Genomic DNA, 27371 nt, shown 5'->3' with positions numbered 1-27371 from the left:
CATTTTCTTTGGGCAAAATGTCCATCTAGCCTAACTGGTTTGGTTACTACAGATATATGACTCTTAGAATATAAATTGCTTTCTCATATTGGACTCCTCCACAGTAGATATCCTTCTGGATTTACTTGTAAACCATAAAGTGTTTTTAATTTTATTCAATTCCTTACATCATTTCATTGACTTTTTTTTTTTTTCCCTAAAATTATAAGCTGAAAAGAGAGCCAAGGTCCAGTACACTTTGAAGCCCAGGCTCTATGTCTGGATGCCAAGTGTAGGGCACTAACATCTAGGTGTAATACAGATAAAGGAGTATGAAACAGTATGAAGGAGGGTTTCTACTAACTCCTTTGAATCTTGCAACATATGATTTTAGCGTGCATCAGTGATGAACCAAGTGGCTGACCTTTCTGCCTCCTCAGATACGTGACATTCCTTTCAGGCAGATGAACTTTATAAAGTGTTTAAAGGTCTGTAAGACTGAACCAGTCATGTGCATTTTATATTCATCAGGAAGAAACAGTCAGTGTCAAGTAGGTATTTACCAAACCCCAAGAAAAGATTCTTAAATGGGACAGATGGTTACACAAAATATCTGTTTCTGTTCTTGAACGCTAAATGAACAGGTGACCACATTTGATTTAGACAATTAAACTGAAGGTATCTTAGGTTAATCAGATGAGATGAATCCTACTCAATGTATTTGACATTGGTAGTGATATGCTAATCCAACAAGCTTCAACTCTTCCCTCATTGTTCTTCAGCGGTAGGAATTTCTCTAAAGTTCCCAGCTTGCACTCAAACAGCTAGTTAATGAAATAAGTTTGCACTCAAGACTGGTATCCAATTTGTGCTCAGAATACAGCTGTATCTATTCTCTGTTTTTCTCTGGTAATTACTGGTTTCATATTTTTTTTCAGTCATGTTATTGCATTATGACATACCTGAAATACAAGTTTACTTAACACTACTTACATGATAAAAAAATAGAATAAAAGTGGGGACTTTGTAGCTTTGCTTCTTACAACCTAGAAACATTTTTGATTTCAACTTTGAAGGAGGAACTACTTCTTTGAGGAGTATTTGTGTTTTTTATGAAAAATATATGTCCATCCTGTTCCATGGAAGCACAATGACAACGTAACAACTAATTTGTTACTAACGTAACAGCTAATATTCATTTATACAAAAATAAGCCCAGCTCAAATAATTTTTGTTTCAGCCAATCGTCTCTGTAATATTAGCCATAGGATAATTAGAATACAACCAATCTTAGTATTATAATTACTTTCAGCTTAATTCTCACATTGACCTGATATTGTACACCACTATGGCTCATTACACTTGTTTTATTAACACAGTCTACCAAAATTATGTTAACATTCTTCTAGCTACAATATAATCTTCTGGTTCACCCACACACAAAATAGCCTCCATTAAAGGTGAAATAATAATAATAAAAATATCACAGTAAAACTTAAATGCTTAGTTAGCCACAGCTTTCCAAGAATAACAGCAATTTACATAATTGTTCAGGTATTTTTCACTGCATATCCCTAACCAGTTCTGCGTAGAAAAATATATTTATATATGCTTCTGCAGCATCCTAATATACTTTATTGTACAGCAGCAGGAATTGAAATAAGTTCATAAAATCAGTGAGGCCAACGTATTAGTAATTTGTCCTCAATTTTTTGCTATAATGGTTATCAAAAGTGCATTAATCTTTCTTATTAAAATCTATTTATATACCCTTAATTAACATTAAAATGTTATTTTGTCTCCAGCACAACATATTAATCTTCTTTTCTATTAAAAAGAAATCATAAGATTTTTTTTTCCAGGCTTAGCCCGTTAATGATGCTTCGGTGAAGCAAACACAAGAGATAGCTCAAAGAAAAAGAATTAAACGGAGAAATGAAACAACAGCAACACACACACACACACACACACATGAAAACAAAACAAAACAAAAACTAGCAACTTATTAATAAAAATTATAGACAAGGTTTGTCAGTTTACGTTTTAATGAACTATTGTTGCAGAAGACTTTTTTAAGTGTACCTTTTCAGTGAAATACCCACAATTATTTATTCATTCTTAATACAATTTATTAGAATATAGGCCATGAAAGAAACTCTGTGGGTCAGTCATGGAAAAAGTCACACTACCCACATGGCTGAGTAAATCTGTACTTGGGAAGAAGCTGGGTAACAAACTCCCAAGCAAGAAATCTAAGCAAGCACGCTTTAGTTACTGCTGTCATCTTTTGATGTTTTTCAGCTCACCATTTATGCATGAAGAGACTGAAATCAAGAACACTTTCCAGGAAAGCCTTGCCTAAACTCAAGTGAGGCCTAATACCTGGGAGGAGGAACTTTCTTAAGAAAGAGGCTTTCTGGAATTGCATGAATGGCACATCTAGAGATTTTTGAAGAAAAAGTTCATATTTTTATATGAACTCATTTATACTGGCCAGAACAACATTCTTTCCTACACGAAGTGTACAGAAAGACTTCATGACAGAGACTCTGATCTAAGACTACAGTGTCTTAGAAACAGTGTTAAATTCACAACTCAGTAAAATTCAAGGTTACTAGATTAGATTTATTTTAAGGCCCAAATCATTAATCTTAATCCAGATTTCTAGCCTTTAGTTCAAGAAAAGCTAAAGAAAAAGATGGTGAGATATATGGTGAGATACAATGGTGAGATTATAGTACATGAATACCTCTAACTGTTTAGTATGACTTGCAACTTACAAATTCATATTGGATTTGAATAAGCAAATAGATGCTGCAATATACATATGGAGTTTATTTGACAAACATTTACAGGATGATAAACATTAGCAAAAGATACTGCATACAGGAATAGGTAGTCACAATAGAATGAGCACCTCCACTTTGCCTAAAACACATTTTATTCAACATTTATTCATCAGAAGTAGTCTGCCTTTAAAAACACAGCATTTCTCACTAGAGCAATGGCTGGAACCACATAGATTCCTCTCGAACTAATGAATACAGTGTTGTTTGCAGCTTTTGGATATAATGAAACGGCAATTGACAAAGGTCTTTAACTCTAGTCAAAGGTGCAGCTCAAGGGCAATAAAAGATTTTAAATTAGCTTTTAATTTTGCAGCTATGTGCATTTCATATGCAATACGAAACTGAAGATTCAGTTCTGCAGACTTTTTTTTTTTCTCTCAACATGTGACTGAAGCAGCAGTACTGTCGTAGCAAGTAATTTGAATCACTTGCTGAGACTCCACCTTTAAGCTTAATCTTTTAAGATTCACACTTCACTAAACCTCCAGCTTCAAAGGCTATCTAATCCAGGTTCGTCTTGCGGGGAGAAAGGTAAACGTAAATCCAAGAGCACAAGAGGTATACTTGATTTTGCCTTCCCAGCATGTCAGATAATTTGGATAGCAACTTTACCTATGCATCCAGTGTTTTCCCCACTTTGTAATAAATATCTCAGTTCTGTGCTACAGAAAACAAACACGTTTTATGTTTCTTTATATTAGCCCTTGGATTGCAATTTGTCCCACACTATCTTTACAAATGGGGTCACATAGATCCTTTGCCTTCTATTTGATTAGTCTTAATTATTTATTTTCTGTCATTCAGGTTTATGACTATGCAATAAAAGACAGGTTTAATGGGCCAGTAGTCCAGGATGGGAAATCATCCAGCTAGTGGAGCATTGAAGACATCAAATTAGTGACACTGCTGATCAGTTTTTTCCCCAGCTTGACATCTGTTTGCAAACACTCATAGCCAAAACTGTTTTGAAAGGCAGTGTCAGCCTTAGGCTTCTGAGCTTGTCTCCTCAGATGCATTGGTGCATCTCTCCACCCCTTACTACTTGTTATTTTCTGCTGTGAAATGACACAAAGTATATAATCACGCACAAGGGAGACATTATCTTGTGTTTTGATCTGATGATTAGAAGTCAGCATTCCTGGGCTCGCTCTTACACCATTCCTGATTCTCTTGTGACTCCTGTCTTATGTGCATATTTAATGTGCATATTAATTTAGAAAACATAACCATATGTAAGAAAAGCTTCTGGAATCATTTAGTTTGAATCAAATTACATATCAGCATGTGAATATTCTTTGACTTTCCTTTCCAGAAACTATTGTAACAAATGTGACTATTACTAAGAGTCAAACGGCACTTATAGGGACAATGCGTATAAAAAGATGCATAAAGTTTTGAAAAGAAAGAACGCTTGGGGCCGTTGTTCTGGACTGCTTTATAGCGTGGGTTGAACATCTTTATCCAGTGTTTTTGTTAACATTTGCTTGGAAAATAGAGCATCTCTGAAAAAGAAACCAACCAACCAACCACCAACCAACCAAAAAGAGTTCCAGTTGAAATCAAGTGCCAAACATCATTACTAGTAATTCTCGTATAATAGCAATGATTAAATAAAAATCATACATGACCATAACTACAGTTATTATTCTATGGCTATATGAATAGTCATAACACTATGTGAATACTGCTGTATGCCTTAACGTGCAATATATGAGTATGCATAAATATAAATATTAGTGTAAATAAATGTTATCATGTGACCTCTGTGTACCCTATAAAAATTAGTTGTTATGGTAGTTTTTTGATACAAATATTACAGCAAAAAAGCAGCTGTGCTAAATCAACCCACAGCTATGTCTTGTCCCCTGTACTACCATCAGCAGCAGCATCATGCTTAGGACCAGGACATGAGAATAGACCAAGCATGGAAAATATTTCTGCTATATCCTTGCAGCTTCTGGGAATCTTTGGGGAAGGCTTGGGCACTCTCTGAGCTAGAGTTCAAGTTTTACTTCAATACTTTCAGATGGCTGATGGGATCACTATATATATATATATGTACATATATATTATATATGTACATATATGTATATATATGTGTATATATGTGTGTATATATATCTATATGTACATATGTACATATGTACATATACATGTGTATATATACATATGTGTATATACATGAATATACACATATGTATATACATATATACATATATATGTATATACATGCATATATACATATACTTAAAATTAACATTTATAATTCCTGTGGCAGTGAATTCCATATAGTAACGCACTGCATAAGGAAGTATTTTTAATTATTTAACATTGCTTAATCAGATTTCAGACAGATCTTCTCAATTCTTGTACTGTACAGAACAATGAATATAATTTATTTATTTATAATTTTCATCTGGTTTTCTCCTTGTGTCAAAATTTTCCCAGTTTCCAGACTGAAACATCATAATTTTATCCATGCAGATACATGTGGAAGTTGTTGAGTACCCCTGATAGTCTTTGGCTACCTTATTTTTTACGTATTCAAATCCTATTATATCATCTCATCATAGTTAATTGTCATTTATTACTAGACAAAATAGTTCAATATCATTGAAAATGTTCCATCCTATTGTCCAGTTGCTAATGGGTATTTTTAACTCAGAAATATCTATATCTATATAAAAATAAAATGATAATTTTAACAGTTCACTGTTGATCATTTATTCCTTCCGTTGTTTGTTTTGACACTTCTTAACTTATTATATGCCATGCCTTCTCTTCATTTTATTTTAGTTATTCACATAAAAGCCTTTGAAAATTCAAAGAAAATATACCAACTGGATTGACTAATATACCAATCTTCTCTGTATGTTTGTTAACTTCATCAAAGAACTCTAAAACTCTCATGAGGAATGAGTAACCTCTGTGAAAGCCATGTGGACTTTTGACTGTAAAATATATTTATTCATGTACTTGTTATTTCTGTTCTTTCTTATAGTAGCTATCAATTTGCTCAGCAATAGTCAGATTTACTGGTCTGTAGCTCCCTGGACCATTCGGAAGTTACCATCTTCCATTTCCCCAGTGCCAATTCCATTTTAAGCACAGTTAATAGTTCAGCAATTTTATACTTGAATTCTTTCAGAACTCTTGGGTGAATACCATCTGTTCCTGATGATTTGTTACCACTCATATTATCAGTTAGTTCTAAAACCTCTCATTTCTAGGATTTTCATAAGCTGCCTAAGTACTGAATTTAGATAGCCTACTAGAGAAACCCTGAAATCTGAAGTCCTAATTCTAAATTTGGAGAAGCTTATGTTCAAACTGCAGATCTTCTGTGACCATCAGTCTTATTCTGATATAAATAATGAACTAATCTTAATGTCATAACTCCATTTTTCAGTTTTAGGTCCCTGTATTTCTATCATTCAAAGTTATCTTAGAATTCTGTCTTTTCAGTGACTATTCTGAATACAAATATCACAAAATCCTTTCATTTTGGTATGGTAAATAAAACCATAGATACAGATGCAGGTAAAGGCAGAACATTACTGACTGTACAGACCTCAGGTACAGACCTCAGGTTCTCTGATTCTTTGATGAGAATCAGAACAGAGAGGAAAGAAAGATGGTATGTGTGCTGATGATACTCTCAGCAATACAGAAAAAATGAAGATGTCCAAAATTATCAGTCTATTTTCAATCACTACCTAGATAAACAAAACCATATATTGAAGAAGCAGAAGACTTAAAACATTTTAATGGATAATGGCATTAAGAACTTAGAAATATCTCTTTAGTTTAGAGCAATAGTTTACTAGAGCTCTTTAGTTTAGAACAATAGTTTACTAGTTAATTTCAGTCAATTTTTTTGACTGGCTGAGGTGTCTGGACCAGGGATTTGGTTATTTTGATCTCGGGCTGTCCTTTGAGAGGCCAGTTAGGTGGGCTACAAACAGACACCAACTGAAAAAGTGGGGTGCAAGTGTGTTGGGGAGCAAGCTCTCTGGGCTGCTTACCAGGGCTTTAAACTAGGTTTGATGGGGGAAGGGAGGGGAGCTAAAGGTGACAGAGAAAGGCTGGGGGAAGTCGTCACTGCTGTCACTGTTGAAGACAGGGAAAAACTTCTGATCTCTCCCATAGGATTCTCTGAGGGCTCCTCAGAGAAGGTAGTGTTCCCGATACCCCATCCAGTATCTTCTTCTTGCATCCCCTCAGGGGTAACTGCACCTGCTACTTCCCTAAAATGCTGTACACCAGTGCACGGAGCATGGGAAATAAACAGGATGAGCTCGAGATCTGTGTTCGGTCGCAGGGCCATGATCTCATTGTGATCACTGAGACGTGGTGGGACAGCTCACGTGACTGGAACACTGTCATTGAGCTCTATGTCCTATTTAGGAAAGACAGGCTGGGGAAGCAAGGGAGTGGGGTTGCCCTTTACATGAGGGAGCAACTGGAGTGTATCCAGCTCCAGATGGGGGAGGGTGAAGGACAAGTGGAGAGCTTGTGGGTATGGGAGACACGGTGGTGGGGGTCTACTACAGGTCTCCAGATCAGGAGGGAGGAAGCTGATGAGGCCTTCTACGAGCAGCTGCTAGTAGCCTCACGATCATGAGCGCTGGTCCTCATGGGGGACTTCAATTACCCAGACATCTGCTGGATAAGCAACTTGGCCAGGCACAAGCAGTCTAAACGATTCCTACAATGCATTAAGGACAATTTTCTGACACAGGTGGTGGAGGAGCCGACAAGGTGTGGGATGCTCCTGGACCTCATTCTTACCGACAGGAATGGCCTTGTTAGGGATGTGAAGGTTGGGAGCAGCTTGGGAAGCTGTTGGTGGATGACAGGTTGACCATGAGCCAGCACTGTGCCCTTGTGGCCAAGAAGGCTAATGGGATCGTGGCGTGCATTAAAAGGAGCGTGGCCAGCAGGTCAAGGGAGGTGATCCTCCCCCTCTACTGTGCCCTGGTCAGGCCTCACCTGCAGTACTGTGTCCAGTTCTGGGCTCCCCTGTACAAGAAAGACAGGGAACTCCTGGACAGAGTCCAGCGGAAGGCCACAAAGATGATACGGGGCCTGGAGCATCTTCCCTATGAAGAAAGGCTGAGAGACTTGGGGCTGTTCAGCCTGGAGAAGAGAAGACTGAGAGGGGATCTCCTCAGTGTATATCAATATCTGAGGGGTGGGGGACAGAAGGATGTAGCCAACCTCTTCTCAGTGGTTTGTGGGGATAGGACAAGGGGCAATGGCTGCAAGTTAGAGCACAGGAAGTTCCGCACTGACATGCGAAAGAACTTCTTCATGGTGAGGGTGACAGAGCATTGGAACAGGCTGCCTAGGGAGGTTGTGGAGTCTCCTTCTATGGAGATATTCAAGGCCTGTCTGGATGCCTACCTGGGCAGCCTGCTCTGAGGAACCTGCTTTGGCAGGGGAGTTGGACCCGATGATCTTTTGAGGTCCCTTCCAACCCCTACAGTTCTGGGATTCTGGGGTTCTTCTGGGATTCTGGGATTCATATGCCATGGGATTTTTTATTACCGCTGTGCGTTAAGACTCTCTCTAAATATCAGTCTTTTCATACAACTATTTTCTGCCAGAGATTACGATACTGTTAAGCTTTCTGTTTTTTTTTTGTTTTTTTTTTTTTTGTTTGTTTGTTTGTTTGTTTTATTTTATTTTATTTTATTTTATTTTATTTTATTTTATTTTATTTTATTTTATTTTATTTTATTTTATTTTATTTTATTTTATTTTATTTTATATTTTTCTCTGTTTTTTACTGTTTGAAGGAAAATAACCATTTCAACCCTGTTTTGGTTTACTGAAACACACTTCAGGAAAAAATTATACATTTTATTCTCAAGATTAAGGAACTCACTAATTACAAAAATAAAGATGATTTCTGTACTACTATATAGGTTTGATATAACATATATTTAATTGTGGAAATGGAATTAAAAAAAACTGAGCAGAACTATTCTATAGCTTTTATGACTTTTTATTATTTATTGTTTATTGTTTATTTTTTATTATTTATGTTATTTTATGTTATTTTATTTTATTTTATTTTTTTATTTTATTTGATCACCTCCTCTTTCCCTTATGTCCATTTTACCTGTGCTCCCTAAAAAGTGGAATTTCTTTTATGAACATGCCATATTGAAAATATCACAAAATCAGAGCAAATATAAAATTCTTATTTTTTTGTGCTGTTGTTCCAAAATTAGTAAAAGCTGTATTTGTGTGTGTGTGATACATCTGTAAGACATAAATGGTACTAAGTTGACAGCCCTGGAGACTGAAGAACTCTTTCTGACTTCAGTGCAGGGATACAGAGAGCTGAAGTTTACTTATTATACTCTGAAAAACTACCAACACCTCAGACAGAGCATTGGAACAGATTTTATTACCTCTATTTTCACCCTTATTACTGAGATTGCCAGTGAATATTTTCAGAAATGAGTACAATGACACTTTTACCCCTGTCCAATCTAACCATGGCTTCATACTCCAGATTTCACAGAGTCTGAAGGACAAAATACAACTGACTTCCCTGGACTTCAGTCAGTTTATCATTCCTTGATACAGTTTATCAAGGAATAAGGCTTACACACAATCTTCTGGAGCTGGTTCCCTTCCAATTAAATGTAAAGGACCAAACCACATGTTTTTCAGCTAGGAACAGAAAAACAATAATTAATGAATTGAGATCTAAGAGCCCTCCACAACATTTACTTCTTCCTCTTCACATGTTCAAATGGTTATCAAACGATGTGCAAAAGCCGCTAGGCTTGCTAAAGAGGAGAGACATCAGATGTAGCAGTACCAAAACTAAGAAGTACAGTAACGGTAAATACTTCTAAAGTCTTATACAGCAATTATCTAGGGGCTGAAGAAAAATTTATTTTGCAGCCACAGCCATGTCAGAAATCCTGCCTGAGGTTTCCCAAAGCACTTTCAGGTGTCACTGATCACAAAGTGCTTCTGACCCATCCATGATCTCTATAACTCTATCCTTTTTTTATTATTATTATTTTTCTTTTCTATTTTCAGGTTCTCTCCCCATCCTGCAGCTTCCTCACAATGGCGCTGAGCTCTGCTCTCTAGGGACAATGACAGGACCCAAGGGAACAGCATGGAGCTGGGACAGCATTATTGGGAAAACGTTTTTCACTGAGGGTGTGGTCAGGCACTTTAAGAGGTTCTTCAGGGAACTGGTCATGGCACTGAGCTTGCTGGAGTTCAGGAAGTATTTGGACAACACTATCAGACATGTGGTCTGATTTTTGGGTGGTCTTGTGCAGAGCCAAGAGTTGGACTTGATGATCCTTGTGGATCCCTTCCAACTTGGGATATTCTATGATTCCATGGTTCTAAAAAAAAACAACAAACAACAAAACAAACACCACCAACAACAAAAAACATATCTCATGCAGTCCTCAGTTTTAAGAATGGAAGAAATTGTGGACTGCAGAAATGAATGGAGTCTTAGAAACTAATGCAAATTTTTAGCAATAATGTAAGAGGAGACTAATTAAGTCACTGGAAGGAAAAAAATAGGAAAATCGTCTCATGGTTTTGTTAAGACAAACATCACTGAATGAAAATAGACTGTCTGCCCCACTACCTCAGAGGAAATGTAAAGCAATTTCAAAATTTCAGTCACTAACTGTATATGACAGGACTACTCAAAGGAACTACTCAAATGGTGGCCCATGCTGCTGATGAATACTCTGATGAATATTACATTGTTAAAACATGCAAACACCTCCCCCAAATCAAACAAACATTATTACAACAATGAAAACAGCACATTTAAAATAAATAAATAAATAAATAAATAAATAAATAAAATAAATAAATAAAAGCAACACATCAAGACATTTTTCTCTTTATTAATCTCTTTATTAATCTCTTGGACTGTAGTAGGTGGGAAAATTGAGACAGACATGGAAAAAGAGAAAAATAACCTTTATAGAGCAATAGAGGAAATACATGTAAATGCAGTAATGACAAAAATGATCCCCATCCTTTTTCCACTTTGAAATAACCAGGAAATAATCAGGAAAAAGTGGATGAAGGTGTTAAACTGAATCAACCCCAATACTGATTAACTGAAAAAAAAAACCAACAAACAACACATCATCCTCTACCTCCCAGCCTATGTCCAGAGTTCTGATCTGCAAATTTGTGTGATTAATTCTGCTAATGACTGTAACAAAGAAATCTGAATTCTGATATTTAACATTTTGAGTTGCAACTGTGATAATGTGTTTTGATGTCAGTTTATCATAGATAACTTCTTATTCCTTCTCGCATTAAGTATGTTATACTAACCAATTTACTCAGAGATATAGAAGCTGCTATTATCTTTTATACTATAAAATTTGGACACTATGTATGAGAGATTTAAAGATTCCAGAATGCATATAAAACAGAGATATTTTCCTTTCATTTTTTCAAGTTGGGTTGTCTGAGTAAAGGTCTTTGGGCTTTATTTTATTTATTTATTCTTTTTTTTTTTTGCTTGTCGTGACTTCACAGCTTAAACATCATCATGTGTGAAATTAACATGCTGCTATTCCTAGCCAAGTTTTTTAATTTGGACAAAAACAGATCTTTCTAACTTCCTAATTCATGTGGGAAAAAAACAAAACAAAACAAAACAAAAAAAAGAAGTCTTCAAAAAAAAAAAAAAAAAGAAAAGATAATTAAGCTGATTAAAACTGGTTTATCTTCTTTTCTATAAATGTTCAGTCTCATGTTTTTATTTGTGACACCATGATGAGAAGTAATTAAATTCTGGCAAAATTTCTTCTTTCAAAGAATTTGAGCTATTACTGCAAAAACACACAAGAAACTATCCTTGCTATGAGAAATTCACATTTTTATGTAAACAATGCACTCAGTAAAGGTTACCTCCTATATTAATCTGCTACTTTTCCAAGGAACTTTTGTTTTCATAAAGTTGCTCATTACTGTCTCAATTTCAGGGCAGTATCTTTGCTCAAGTGCAAATTAACTTGAAGAACATACATTAGTTCCACTCTAATTAAGCCTATGCTTAAATAGCTTCCTGAACCAGAACTGTAGTAAATAATATATAAGAGTTAGGCTGAAATCTTGATTTTGCTTATGTAAAAATAGTAGCATGTATATAAAAAAGATATCTTTCAATTGCATGCCATTCTCTTACACGTAGATGTGTCCCTGTGGAGAAAATGGGAAGATAACTCTTGAGAGATGGGAGGTCACATTGCTTCAGGCATAGATGTTGGAGAGGGAAAATTGTGCCCCAATTAGTACTGCCGTGTGTGTTACATTACATTCATGCCTCTCCCCTGTTTGCATTAAAAACAGGATTATGACTGTCTGATGCATGGTGTGCAAGAGGAATATTCACAGACAGGATGATGAAAATTGCAGTAAATAAACTGAAAAATAAAAAGGGATTTTGCAATCAGGCTCTTGGAGCACTGCCCCTGGAGCAGGACAGGAACCAGAGTGAGTCACACACAGCTCCTTCCTTACCCATTTCCTGCTGCTGAAAACTGAACTATGGAAGTCCTTAAGGGATAATTATCTTCCTCAAAAATCTTGCTTCCCAGCACCAGAATCTGTACAAGCTTCTACCTAAGCCCTGGTCACCCAATAAATGATACCACTGTGGGCTTCTTTGCAAGCTGTACAGTTTTGTGTGGTCACTGTGTAACCAATGGGTTTTCCTATGAGAATAATCTTCTGACTCACTCAACAGCATTTCTGAACTTACAAACAAGCTCTACCCTAGGCAGTATGTTTGTGAGGCTAGTTTTCCAGCAGCATTTGCTTGCTTTAGTTAGAAAGAAAGATCCCACTAGTGTGGCTGTCAAATGAAAAGTGCATTAAAGTCTTCACAACAAACCTCTAAATTTCCTGACCAAGCAGACAAATCTCAGAGTCTAAATTCACCTTGAGAGGCAACCTAGATAAATACTACAGGTGAGAGAATATGTCTGCAGCTTTGCACCTCTCCTCCAAGGTGTTCTTCTGCTGGAGTAAAAAACATGGCCACATAAAGTCAGATTTTGGGGGAGGGAGGCATTGGTTAATGGCTCAACATGAGCCAGCAATGTGTGCTTGCAGCCTGGAAAGCAAACCGTATCTTGGCCTGCACCAAGAGCAGTGTGGCCAGCAGGGCGAGTCAGGGGATTTTCCCCCTTTGCTCTGCACTTGGAGTCCTGCTCTAGGACCACTAGAACAAGTACATGGAGCTATTAGAGTGAGACCAGAGGATGACCACAAGGATGATCAGAGGACTGGAGCACCTCTCCTGTGAAAACAGACTGAGGGAGCTGGGATTGTTCAGCCAGGAGAAGCCTTTCAGTACTTAAAGGGGACCTACAAGAAAGCTGAGGAGGGACTCTGTCAGGGACTGTAGTGATAGGGCATGGGAGAGTGGCTTTGAACTGAAAGAGGAGAGATTTAGATTAGATACTTAGAAGAAATTCTTTACTATGAAGTCAGTGAGACACTGGAACAGGTTGCCAAGAAAATCTGTGGATGCCCCATCCCTGGAAGTGCTTGAAGCCATGCTGGATCAGGCTTTGAGCAACCTGGCCTAGTGGGAGGTGTGATTGGCCATGGCAGAGGTTAGAACTGGGTGATCTTTAAGGTCTTTTCTAACCCAAACCTTTTTCTGATTCTATAATTCTGTGTTTCTTATGATATAAGAAGGACGAAATCTCTGAGGTGGAGGGTGAAGGAAAAGCAGGTGGAAGCAGCAGGTACAGGGAGCCTTTTAAAACAATAAAAAGTCTGCTGCTGTTTAACATCCCTAGCTGTGATGTGGTCTTGCACCACCATCCTTAGTGTACACCCTTTACTACAAGTCCTTGCTCATACAAATCCTACACGATAGCAGCTTTGGCTACAATCAGTTAGTTGTCTTTATTTTATTTATTTATTCATTCAATTTATTTATTTATGAAGTTTAGCTCTTGGTTCTCTGCTGTTACTGTTCCTATAGAGAAGCTTGTTATCTGCGTTTTAGTCCTCATCAAATGTCTTCTGTTCTGTGTTGGATCTATTATGGAACTTATTGGATATTTCCAGAGAGGTTGACACAATTATGAATTGAGAAATGAGCCGACTGTTTTAGTACAGTTGTTTATGTGTCTGGATGCATTTATTGCAGCCTGGGTAATATGAACCTGCGGTTTAGGTTTTGTTTTGTTGTTGTTGTTTGTTTATTTTTGAAATATAAAGCATGATAATGACAAAAAGGTAAACTATATATAGATAAACATTTGCTAGAGACAGAAGAATTAATAGAATTCCATTCCAAGAGACAACATCTGCCAGATTGACTCTTACAGTTGCATTGGCAAAGAAAAGCACACACGCTTTTTGGACTTGGGTTTGGGGGCTAATACTGAAAGATGATATTTTAGTGATATGCAGAAGATTTCTCAGGATAGTGAACAGTATGAAAGAAATGTCAAAAAAATCAAAATCAATTAAAAATAAGTAGAAATTAAAAGTGTAGAAGAACATATCAGAATCCAGATACATATTTTGGTAATGTAGAAAGTGATTATCAAATATTTGACAGTTTTCTAAGATAATAAACATCATGACAGCTTCAGTGGTTATAGTTCCAAATATTCTGACAACTGCCAGAGATCCATCAAAACCATAAAAATGTCTTACTTTATTCAGAACTTGAAGAGCAAATAAGAGCAAATGAAAAATATCATATTATATCATGTGGCTAAGGCAATATGTAGAGAAGAAGATGTGAGTGACAATGGAAACTTCTTAAAAGCATAGTTCAGTTTCATCTTGCATTCATGCTAGCAAAATATAACCGCATGAATGCCAGGGAAAATGAACAGCCATGATGATGTCAAGATAGATGAATTAATTAATCTCAAAATTCAATGCAACTTTCAAATAGTTTTGAATCATTTTCTCTTCTTTGCAGTATTCTTTTTTAGCTTGTTTCCATTAAAGATACCACTACGTTTTTTTGTTGTCTTTTTTTTTTTTTTTTTTTTTTTTTTTAGGTTAAGGCTGCCAGAATACATTTGAGCTCACAGCTCACAGTTCACTCCCGTCTTTAGAAGGGAGGGCTACCTTCAGAATGACTATTTATTAGATTTTATTCATTAGAAACCAAAGGCAAGCTAAGTTTGCTTTAAGATTCTAGTTTGTACTTTGCAGCAGCAATCACAACACAAAGAATCAGGTTAGAATCTCAATTGAAAGGACAATTAAAAACAGTTTTCTTCAGCTCACCCAAATGCTGCTTTATAAAAGCAAGGAAGATTTTCACCAATGCCTCCTTCTAGAGTTGACATAAAGACAAACATCTTCAGGGAAGATTCATCTCATTTTATAATATGTCTAAGACTTAGGATATTTCCTGTAGCTCTCCACGGATTTACAGAGGACTCATTTAGTCTAATCCCTTTAACATGTCTAAAGTTAACTCAGATAAATATTATTCTTTGTCAGTAAATAACAGGAAATGTATGTCTTTTGACTTACAGTTTGAAAGTTGAGAAGAAACAAGAGAAATTTTTAGTTTCTGTGGACTGTACTGGCCTAATAAATGGGAAACGAGGATTCAGCTTACAGATTCTTCCACCCCAATGTCCTTAAGTAAAAATGGAACTGATTGCACTAAAGGATATCTATAAATTTGAGAGCAGTTTTAATCCCCAAAACAAAGGAATTCATCCTGATACTAAGGCAAGAAGTTCAGTACACTGCCATTACATGACTAATACGAATGACAAAACATCTAGTAAACAGTGTTTCATTGTTATGGACTGGAAAATGAAAACAACATATAATGTCATATTCTGTAACTATTTTCATTGTCTCAGCCAGGCAACAGAAGGTACAGACTGGCAATGTCTGAAATATACTGAAGAGTAATTCATACAAAAAAGACAAAACAAAAACAAAACAAACAAACAAGCAAAACATTAGAACGTTAGCAGTCTCAGATGCAGACATTTCAAGGTTTTAGCCAATACAAAACTAGAATTAGTAGTAGCCAACATGACACTACATCCACTGTCAAAATGAGAAATCTAGAAATTGATGTGCACGGTATCTGATAACCAGTCATCTCATCTCAAATAAATTCCAGAGTAAAACCTCATCTAAGTGAGAATATTCCGCAGGCATCTGTTTCAGGTCATGAGAATGCATGGAGCTACTGTAATCCTGATTCAAGAATTACCTTATGGCATAATAAAACTTTGAAAGAAAATATAATAAATTGTAAGTATGCAGTAAGCACCAGTAATTAATAAGTGATATTAATACAAATAGATACTGTTCCATGTTAAAGACAAATTTCATATTGATTTTATATTTCATACTGAAGAAGAGAAATTGTAGGAGGAGGGAGAAAGAAGGAAATGCTTTCAAAAGCCCTGTTCCTGCTTGTATTTGTGCTTGAAGCCAATAAGACAATTCATCTGTGGAAGAGTAAACAAGTGCATAATTCTTTTCAGGACCAAGACTGTACTGGCAAAACTAACAACTGTGATGATAGGCTTCCCAGAGAGGCCAAGAGCTGAATGAAGCATGAGCTGCCCTCATAACCTTAGCCTCAATGGCTATCAACATGCTATCCATGGATTTGAATGAGCCTATAGTTTATTCCTCTGGGATCAAATATAGTGTATAGGAAAAAGTGTTCCATGAAGGCTATACAATTTTTGTGTAGGTAAAATTTCCAGAGGGGTTCTCACATCCACATATAATTTGAAAAAGCAGCTAGAAAGTATCTGTTCTTTTCAGCTCAGAGCTACAGCACGTTGTTCAAAGGAGCTCATTTACTTAGTTCCCCATTGGATTACTGAATGTAATATATTGCAATGGTCAGTAGGCAGAGCCTTCTGGATAATTTTTTCAAACGGTCTCTCAGCAGTGCTACATGTCTTTGTTATAAAATATTTTAATTAAAAACTGAAATCTAGATTTAGCAATTCAAATATGACCAGTTTATTACTTTATTTTTAAAGATTGACATGTTTTAATTAGAAAATATTTAACCATTATATAGCTTTTAAACCTCAGTAAGTGCTATCCAGGGCAAAGTTACAAAGCAGAGCTGAAGTGAAAGTATCTATTGTACTATACATCAGCCGGTCCTAAATGTTTCTGAAACTCTAAAGACATTAAAACAGACATACAGCCTATATTTATCAATCTAAAGATTTTAATTTCAGAAGGCACTGCCATTCAAATGGCATCTAATCAGGCTCATAGTGGTCTATTTCACATCAAAGAGCTATGGGATAAAGTACATATAATACTTAAATACTTCTTAGAGCAATGGCTAAAAATCAAAAGATGAACACAGATAAACACCTTAACCCCTCATGCCCATTTACTTTCCTAGTGTATCTCTAAATTCAGGACAGAACAAGGTCTGAAATGGCTAGATGTAGCTACAGGATGAATATGTGAAAGGGAATGAAGGATGGAGGAAGACTCACTACCAGAATGGATACATTCTATGACAATATTCTGGGACTGAGGCAGCTCTCCTATGAGGAGAGCCTGAATGAGTTGGGACTGTTCAGCCTGGAGATGAGGAGGCTTTGGAGGACCTTATCAAAATACTTAAAGGAAGGGTGCAAAGAGGATGGAGATGGCCTATGCTCAGTGGTGCCCCATGCCAGGACAAGAGGCAATGGGCACAAACTGGAGCACAAGAAGTTCTGTTTAAACATCAGGAAGCCTGTCTGTGCTGTGCAGGTGATGGAGCACTGGCACAGGCTGCCCAGAGAGGCTGTGGAGTCTCCTCCTTGGAGATCTTCATAAGTCACCTGGATGTGGTCCTGGGCACCCTGCTTTGGGTGGCCCATGCTTGAGCAAACGGTTGGACCAAATGACCTTCAGAGGTCCCTGCCAAAGTTAACCATACTGCCATTTGGTGATTCTGTAAATATGCATGAAGATTTTTTTATTATTATTATTTACTTTTCCCACAACTTTTTCACAGTTCTTCCCCCACGTTGTTTCAGGAAAAAAAATAAAAAATGTTTATTCTTTAGGCTGATATAATTAAAACATGTTTTAGGAAGGTATACAGACAAACCCATTTCTTAAGACATTAGAAATGACAGGTATACTTGAAGACAACAGTAATTTTACTGAAGCCATCAGAAAATAAAAACATTATTTAAAAATAAGCTTGCTGTTTTGTTTTCAGTAGCGTTCCTACTAACATAAAATTTTAATTGCAGATTAGTTTTATTCTTGTAGTGCTGTTGATAGATTTGAGGCAAGCGACATACATCATTAATCGTATTGTGTATTGAATTGCATTTCAAACAAGAGCTTTGTCTGACCGAGCTCCTACAGCCTGTCTGATTGTTGCAGAATTATCATTAAATGGAAATGATGCCAGTGAATGTTGAACTTAATGTTATGTTTCCAAATACCATGAATAATATTACAGTGCCTTTAATGATTTCCATAGGAGAAAAATGTCATTAAGCAAAGCACCAATATTAGCCCTGGTGCCCTGCCTGAATTCCAGTCTGGCTAATTGCATTCTGATACCTAACATTTCTCAGTAGTTTGAACTGGGTACATTTGTGTTCCTCGGTGTTTGATCATCGATGTGTTAATGCTGTACATTGTCATCTCATTGTTGTATGCCACCCCAGAGTTTGCTGGCTATCATGCTCAAACATTCAAGCTGTATTAATAAAGTCCTGACCACAACACATGACCCTGAAAAGATTCCTTTCACTCTACCTTCCCACATTTGATCAAGTTTCTTAGGTAGTGTTTAACATATCAGGTAAGCATAGCTCAATTTATTTCAGTGTTTGTTAAATCTACAACACAAGCTCAAGTCCCACTTCTGAAATAATGACCTGCTGAAGCCCATTAACACATGTTTATAGCTGAGCACAGAGATGATTGTTTTAGTTTCAATCAGAGTGGCACTCTGAACAGTATTTCCTAAGCATCTCCACATCTGCTTTGCTTTCAATTGTGCAGTAGTCTAAGAACATGACCCAAACTTTGGATGAGAGCTAAGTGAAGATATGCTCCAAGAGCATACCTCATACACTTTAGCACCTGCAAAGCATTTAAACAATAGCCTTGGAGTAGAGCTAGTCCAAAGCTCTATTTCTGAAATGTGGACTTCAGAATAAACTGACTTGTACTATAGCTCTGCTTCAGTTCGTTCATAGTACTTGCTTATGTAGACATAGTAATATTCAGATATTTTATTCAAATTGGACAATCTGGACTGTATTATTTTACTATTCTTTAAAGTGTGGGTTTTCCACAACTCAACTTACAGATCACAGAATATTTGAGAAAACCATTCTGACTTTGTCACATTTGGTAACAGTGATGGAAATTAAAAAAAAGGATAGGGATGAAAAGAGTCTGAGACCTAAATCCTAGCTCATGGAGAGCTATCGGAGAATCTGATTCATGAGAGAATTCTGATTCATGGAGAATCAGAAACATGATTCTGAATTGCCTTGATACACATTCAGGCAGGATGTCCAGTGCCAGTCCTATATAATAACTTTTTGTGTGTATGTCACATCTCAAAGACATTGTGTCTGGTATCATTCCTAATAGCCTTCCCAAGCCCCTTCATTTTGAGGGCCATTTGTGATATCCAGTTCAGACATTCATACACATTAATTTTCCCATTTGAGTGATCAGACAAGATCAAGAAACATGTAAAATATTTAAATATGGCATATATTTTTATATGCATTGACATTGATTAAATATAAACACTCATTAAAATATGAGATCAGAAAGAGGTAGTGTCAAAAAAAAAATAATGGATGAGAGTCTTTGTATCACTTAGTGAATGCAGTATTCCTGTAAATGTTATCTACAGATAACCCTAAGTAAATCAATCGCATACCATTTTTCTTGGGATTAGGTGTCCTCTCAGTTGAACAACTGAATCCATGTCCCTTCCCTACCTGGTATATAAAGTACCCCAGGAGCTGCACATATTGTGCTGCGTGTTCTACATGGTATTGTTGTTTGAGGTCTAAAGCTGAGTGATAAGCTGAAACTGGATTGTCATCATTAAAGTTTTGTCACAGTCTGATTTAGGAAGAAAGTCAATGATCTGGAAACAGATGTGAAGCTTTAAACGTATATCATCAGATCTTCAGAACTAATTTCAGGCTTAATACAGCCTTGGATTTTCTTCTGGTAGAAGAGAAAAGACAATGAAATGTGGAAAAGAGTGACAGGAGAAGTAGAAAAGAGAACACAGGATCATATGAGCACAGATGCTAATGAACTGAAAAACACCATTTTATTAAACTGTAACGTGTCTGTACAGAAGTCAATCATTTGAAAGCAACTGTAGAATATATAAAGAGCCTCCTCCCATACAGGAAGTCTTTTCTTGCCCTTTTCAAAGTTTCTGCTTAATATTAAGGATATTTATTATTTTGTACCTGGTTACACTGAAGCCACACTAACATGGTCTCCCTCTAACTCCATCTTGCACATATGAATATCATTACAAACAGGAGGAAGGGGAGAGGAAGCAAAGGGAAAAGGGTGATCCAAGGTTATTCTAGACTCTGAGAGCATGACAGTCAATGCCCTAATATACACAGAAATCAAATGTTTTATGGTGGTTGTGGTTGAATACAAATAAAAGTGAATTCAAATCTCCTGTGTCCCATTCTTATCCAAAAACTCTGATAACAGCCACTGGCTTCTCAAGCAAATACAATCTCATATGTATTCATCTATTTAACTAGATTTTTTATTTTTTTTTTCCCAGTCTGTTTGATAAACTTTTAATTAAACCTAGTATATTTATGAAAATGATCTGGATGTAATAGTTGGTAACTTCCAAAGGAAACATATTTTTTGTCTGAATCCTGACAGAATCTATTTCCATATTGCACATATATATAGCTTCAGAAGAAAATCATGGTATTCCTTTCCAAGCAAAAGGGAGAAGCATTTGGATATGATTGGTCAAGACTACTTTCAGATCTATTATATACAGATGGAAAGTACTGCTAAATCCTTAATTTATTACCTATCCCAGTGTGTAGCTCTTTGGATAAACCTCATTTTGTACTAATAATTCTCAGTGGTGCTGTACAACATATGTTACAGAAGTCCCTGAGCTAACCAAGAAAAAACAAGCCAAAACCATCAGTGGAGTGTCTTACCTGTCTGAACTCTTCAAGATCTATTTTGTTTCCAACCAGTACCAAGGGGATATCATAGGTGTGCCGGACACGATAAATGAGTTCCTTAAACTCAGCAGCTTCTTGAAAGGATTGACGGTCTGTGATGGAATAGCAGATAATGAAGCCTTCTCCGCCTCGCATGTATTGGTCCCTCATGGCTGTGAATTCTGCCTGTGAAATAAGAAGAACATGCTCAGTAATTTGGCAGAAAAAAAATTCCATCTGCAAATAACAGACTTGCTGAAAACTTCCTCCATCCCCCAAATAATTTCACATTGCTTGTTTTACTGTTTTAAATAGTTTTTGCTGAAACTCATGCATCCTTCTGGGTCATTATCCTAGATAATACACCAGCAGGATTTCTCTTAGGTCTTTCTTTTTTTCTCCTTTTTTTTTTTTTTTTTAACCTTTTCTTATCAGGAGAACTCTATCTTCTAAGATCAACTTATGCCAGTGCCTGCATATAGAAAACACTGTTTTATGTAGCTCTAGAACCTTCTGCAGCCCTTATGGTACACATAGATGACTAGCAATTCAATGGATGCTAATAGGTGTGAAAGAAGAGTTATATTACTATCTAGGGATGGTAGATAGTTAAAAACTCTTTATTATGCACTCAGTTCAGAAACTCAGTAATATCAAAATCATTGTCATTGACTCCCACCAGCTTTGGAAAAATGCCTAGCAAAACAGGAACATAAACTGAAAAAAAGTTCTGCTTTTTCAAATGCTCACAGAGGAGCTGGGGTATTTAGTTCAAAGTGGGATAATACCATTAAATCAAAATGAATAATTTTGAATGGAGGGATAATTGGCCCAATTTTCTGTTCCTTCATTTTCCTATATTTTTGTATGCATTTTTTTGTCACAACTATATTTTGAGTTACAAGTATGGTTTTCAAATTTATTTAACAAATACTACATTCTAGAAAAATCAAAGCTTACTTTTTAAAAACTAGTCTCAGACACTGCAGCTCGAGAATGCGTTTTAAAGACAGTTTCTTTTTTGTTTGCTCTTCTTGATCACAACCCAGAATAATCCAGCCCATGACAACCAGCCCATGACAACAGCCAGGTGAGATCAAAATCCTCCTGACAGAATCAGCTCTCCAGAGATATTAAGATACAGGAAGGTCTGATAAAGCAAGGCATACACATATCAATGTTGGACCATTTCTATGAGCAGCAGGATGCAATATCAAGTCCTGTATTTTTTACTCTGTTGAGAATTTAGGTGAGGATTTTAAAAAGAGTTTAGGCTATATATATGTCCACAATTTTTTGCTGAAAATTTAAGGGAAATGGATTGCTTATGCTCTTTTAAAAGTCCCAGCCTTAAATCTTTCTCAATAGTCACTCATGTTGATTGATAATACTTCCTGTGAAGAGACTTTTGTGTTGACCATTATCATTTATTCATGATGTATCTTTTACCCAGGGGCTTTTTTATATATCATTCAAAATATTTCACCTGCTACAGGAAGAAGTTCATAGACTAAGCTCCAAAATAGCAGACTAATAGGCAATTTAAGGGTAAGATTCTGCTTTGAGCTTACTCTGAATTTAAAAATGTCTAAACTCTCACCACTTCCATCCCAGGAGAGTTTATTATCTGCGAAGCTATATCTTTAGAGTGGATTAGGCCGTGTTCTGTTCCATCCTCTTGAAAGTGGATGTGGGGCAGTGGTGGGTAGAAAGACAGAAGACATCTAGCCAAAAGGGATCTATTCTTTGTTGGTTTGTGCAAGACAATGAATGGAGATCTAGTCTCCGGTTTCCAGGTTGTTGTCTCTCAACCTTATTAGATAGCCCCTGGATCAATAACCAAAACAATAACAAACTGGAGACCACACTCAAAGTCTCCGAGTTACAGATGGGTAGTGTTAATTACTAAGCATGGAAATATACTCTTGCTCACTTACTCACCCACTGACTTTCCTGCCAAGACAGGATCTCTCCACCTACCTTCCCAAGTTTCTTCTCTTTTCATTATCACCTAGACCTATTCCATTCCGTGATTAGTGGGGTTGTCTCCTTTGCAGTAGGAGCTAAACAAGGCCATGATGCCTTCCTTCAGACTGAACATACAGTGAAAATCTTATGTGGAGTTGAACTTGTGGATTAAGGCTCTTGAATTTAACTATCTCTATGCAGTTGTAGGCCACAACCTAAGCTCCAATATAGATAATGGAAAACTGATCAATATAATTAATGGACTACAGATTGGTTTCATTGACAAAAAAAAAAAAAAAAAAAAAAAAAAACACTTTTTCTGCTTTATCTATTTTTGGGTTAGAGAGAGCTGAATATTTAGACAACTAAACAGAACCTTTAGGTCCCATGTAGACATATGAAGTAGATGTTTTGTTATATAACAAATCACAGCCCAGATGTTCTGTATTCCTGGGTTAGAACATTCATAAATCTAATATTATGACACTAGATGATTATTCTGCACAGCCCTTTACAAGGAATTAGCTCTGCTCAGTGAGGTGATCCACCTCCAGGAAGTGCTCTGAACTTTTTACACTCATTTATAGCTGCTTGCAGTGAACAAAGGATGCATTAGGACCCATATCTCTGTTTAAGTTAAATATTGCAAGTGACCTGCTGCAACGTGAGGACTGTCTGGATCACTCACCAGGAATTTTCAGTGGCTTTCCTTAAGTACAAGGAGAATCTGGATTTACACACTATAATTTTTTACACACTGCGATTTACACATTGTGTCCAAAAGGACAAAATGCTCAGCTTATAAGCACCACTATTCTAGAGCTGGAGACATTTACCTACACTTTCTGCGTCATGCCTGGGCATAATTATTATTTTAAATATATGAATAAATTTGCTTTTCCATTTTTTCATTATGACATATTATTGCAGTTGATGTGTTAGATTAAGCAGCCAGAATACATGTACCTTAGTGTCGTGCTGACAGTGATTCATTTTCAGATGCATTGATTATTCTATGCAAACTGGATTTGGGACATCCCCTTAGTTTTCCGTTAACTCAATTAGCAATTTTTTTTCTTAGTTTTGATGTTTATTTTCACCTTTCAGCTATTCTCCTTGGCAGGAATGCTCATTACATCCTCAAGGACTCCAAGGTTAATCATAAATACATGTAAGCATTTTATTGGATTTTTTTTTTTTTTTTTTTTTTTTTAACATTCTGAAAACCCCAACATAGTAATATAAATTAGGAAACAGGATAAATACAATTTTCAATAAACCTGCTGTAGATCTTGCAATAGCTGTGCCCATACATACAAGACAAAAAAGTAAGAAGCAATTAAAGCTGTTCAATTTTTAGTTCAAGATATATTTCATAGTTTACACTTATTAAAATCCAAATCACCTGGGTTTTGTGGATGTTCAACAACAGATGAAGATGGACCCAAAGGTTTTACATATTTTTCAGTGTTTTTATGTTATATTTTTGACTGGTTCTCTTATAAAATAAGTGGCATTATATCTGTGCACTTGGCACACAAATGTCTTCTTTCTTTTCTGCTATAGAAGTGGCTTTTTCAAAAAAAATATTCAAGAATAGTACTTGATACATTTTTTTTTTTACTCAATAGGGGAAAAATATGAAACATTCCCAAGTCAGTAAATATCAAGGGGAAGAGAAAGTAGGAAAACATACCTCCTCAAAAGGAAATCAATTCTAAGAATTAAAGTGAAGTTTTGTCGTGCTTATAGCACTTTGCAGCTTGACATCAGTCTATAGTATTCTCATGTGTATTATGACTAAGACTTAACTGAAAAGTGTGATAAGAAATCTTTTGAAACAAAATCACCTTCCTCCTTTGGAGAGGTGCTGTACTTGAGAATAAAAATCAAGTTTGGATAGAAATAAAATTAAAACTTTTGAAAAGTTGAAAGAAAGAAGTATAACTTTTCCATTTTCCCAACAGAATATAAAAAAAGGAAGAAAAAAAAAAAAAAAAAAAAAAAGTACTAATCCTCATATGAAGCCTATCTGTAGAAGAAAGTTAGCAAGAAAATTTGAGCATGTCACTCCTAAATGTCCCTAATGTCTGTTCCAATTGCCCTTATAGGGCATCTCAAGTGATTTTGAAAATTTGATAGATTGGACTCGCAATGAAATAGAGCAGTTCCCTCCACATGCTCAGTCACATCCCATTCTGTTGTATTAAATGACATACACCCAGGTGAATTAATTTGTCCTTTAATGATCCCCTTTGCTAAGGGTATATGTGTATATATATCTTCATCAAACTTTCCTATGAGGCAGATGAGCCAGTAAAGGCTGGGATAGAGAAAATCCTAAATGTTTTAGTTTGCTGTGTTCTTCATCACTAGGCTACTAGCTCTTTTCAGCAGCAGCTACACATTTATCTCAGACTTCCTTAAATTGGAAGTGTATCTGTAGAAGCCCAGCTCTTTGTCTTTCACATCTCTCAAAAGTTTCAACCCCAGCAACACTTTCTCTTCCTAACATGTCCAAGAAATACTTCCATGTCCATCCTTGCGTGGCTGTCCCTGCTTCTGTATTTTTTATACTTTCTTAAGTCAAACTGAGTGAGCAAACTCTTTCTTTTTTATATTAGCCTTTAGGAGAACAGCTTAGTGTAGAAGAAAATACTTATCCTGTGGTTTCTTTCTGTTATCCTGATTTATCTTCTTTTATCCTGCTTTTCATAACAAGCAAGAGGGCTTTTTCATAATGAGCAATCATTTTAATTTGTTTTTAAATTCATTCTTTTTAATATAAATAGGACTGATGTGATTATTTATTTATTTATTTTATTATTTATTTATTTATTACAGTTTGAAATTCTTTCCAAGTGAGATCAACTTTGTATTGTCTTCAGAAAAGGAAACACCTTTGGTGGCAAAATAGACTACTCTTAGATATATATGTCCTTATGAAGGACTAGCTTATTGTTGGCTACCAAACCCAACCAATGCTCAGCTCAGAACAACCTCACCTTTTAGACTGCAGTAATCTAGGAAAGGATGTCACAAAAGTAGGTATGTCTGTTTTTTTACAGTCTCCTAAGCATTTCCTCCTGAACAGCACTGGAGAAAGAGTGGTGGACCAGAAAAGCTTTCACCCAACTCAGAATCATTACGAAGAACCACATCACTGTTTTACATCAGCAGACCTCAAAACTGAAGTGAAGTCTCTGGGACTCCAGTGTTATGCATTGCTAAAATCAAGCCTTGCCAGCACCAAGGAAATAGGAAAAAACAGGTGAGAGGAAGAAATAACAAATAAAAAAAGACAGAGGCTATGAGCAGGAGGTCATTTAAAGAGTCCCTTCTATTTCATGGTGTGGCATGTGTTTGAGGAGGAAATACAATGCAGTGCGTGGAAGTGCAGTCCTCCTCCACATTCCTCAGAACAGCACTCAGAAATTTAAAGATGCAGCACCTCAGAAACAAAGGTGTCATGTTTTTCAAACTACACACACACTCCACACATTTTGATGCCTGTTCTGTTTTTATGATCTTGGCTTATATCTCTGGAAGAGGTCAGAGCCTCCCCAGGGAGGCCATCCTCACAGTTTGAGAAATGCCACTTTCTCTATCTTCTTGTCTCATGTTCTGCTTGACTTTAGAACCAGGAATCTGCTAACAGATGTTCTTAATCAAAGCTGTCTCTCTGATTACCACAGGGGTCATTCTTGTTATGAAGTGTTTTTTTTTTCACATTTCTAGTAAGCGCCGGGGGGTGGGGGGTGTTCTTCGAAACAGGCAGAATATTGTTCATCTACAACAATGAACAAACAAGGATAAAATGAACAGAAAGGACATAGAAAACTCAGCAGGGAAAATAAATCCTTCAAATAGTGAGTGAAATAATCAAACATAAAGACTATAAACCATTAAAAAAAAAAATCTACGTGAAAATATATTGTTCTCCCTTTCTTTCTTTTTTTTTTTTTTTTTTTGAGAGAGTTTGAGTTGAGAGTTTCTTCAATCTCAGAAAAGTTCTTTGTGAATATGGTCAAAGATTAAGTTTTAGCAGCAAATGATTTCTCAATGTCAAAGTGTAACCCTCCCATATCTCTCTTTAAATTCTCTCACACACATAAACATCACAGCTGACTTCCTTGGGATTACATATTCTTCATCTGGCACTGCTTGTAATATAGTATGCATTTATTTTCTTTCACTTCCTGAAACAGATACATCTAAGGAAAACACACTGGTGAGAAGGGTTGTAATGATTTTATTTTATTTTTTTTTAACTATTTTTAGTCTTTTTTTTTTTTTTTTCTTTCATGTGAAAGCTTGTTTGGGGTCAAATATATCTTATAACCACCATAATATT

General features: G+C 36.2%; 1 protein-coding gene across 1 annotated transcript in view; it reads right to left on the bottom strand.

Annotated features, from left to right (window-relative positions):
- Positions 1–27371, bottom strand: part of RIT2 (Ras like without CAAX 2) — a 206237-nt gene that overhangs the window by 68848 nt on the left and 110018 nt on the right. The window contains exon 4 of the mRNA XM_038171239.2: positions 21044–21235. Coding sequence (XP_038027167.1) covers positions 21044–21235 — 192 coding nt within the window. The remainder of the gene's footprint in view (positions 1–21043; positions 21236–27371) is intronic.

Source organism: Anas platyrhynchos, chromosome Z (genome assembly GCF_047663525.1).
Source record: "Anas platyrhynchos isolate ZD024472 breed Pekin duck chromosome Z, IASCAAS_PekinDuck_T2T, whole genome shotgun sequence".
NCBI classification, from domain to species: domain Eukaryota; kingdom Metazoa; phylum Chordata; class Aves; order Anseriformes; family Anatidae; genus Anas; species Anas platyrhynchos.
Note: the sequence above shows the minus strand (reverse complement) of the source record. Positions and strands in the feature narration are given on the sequence as shown.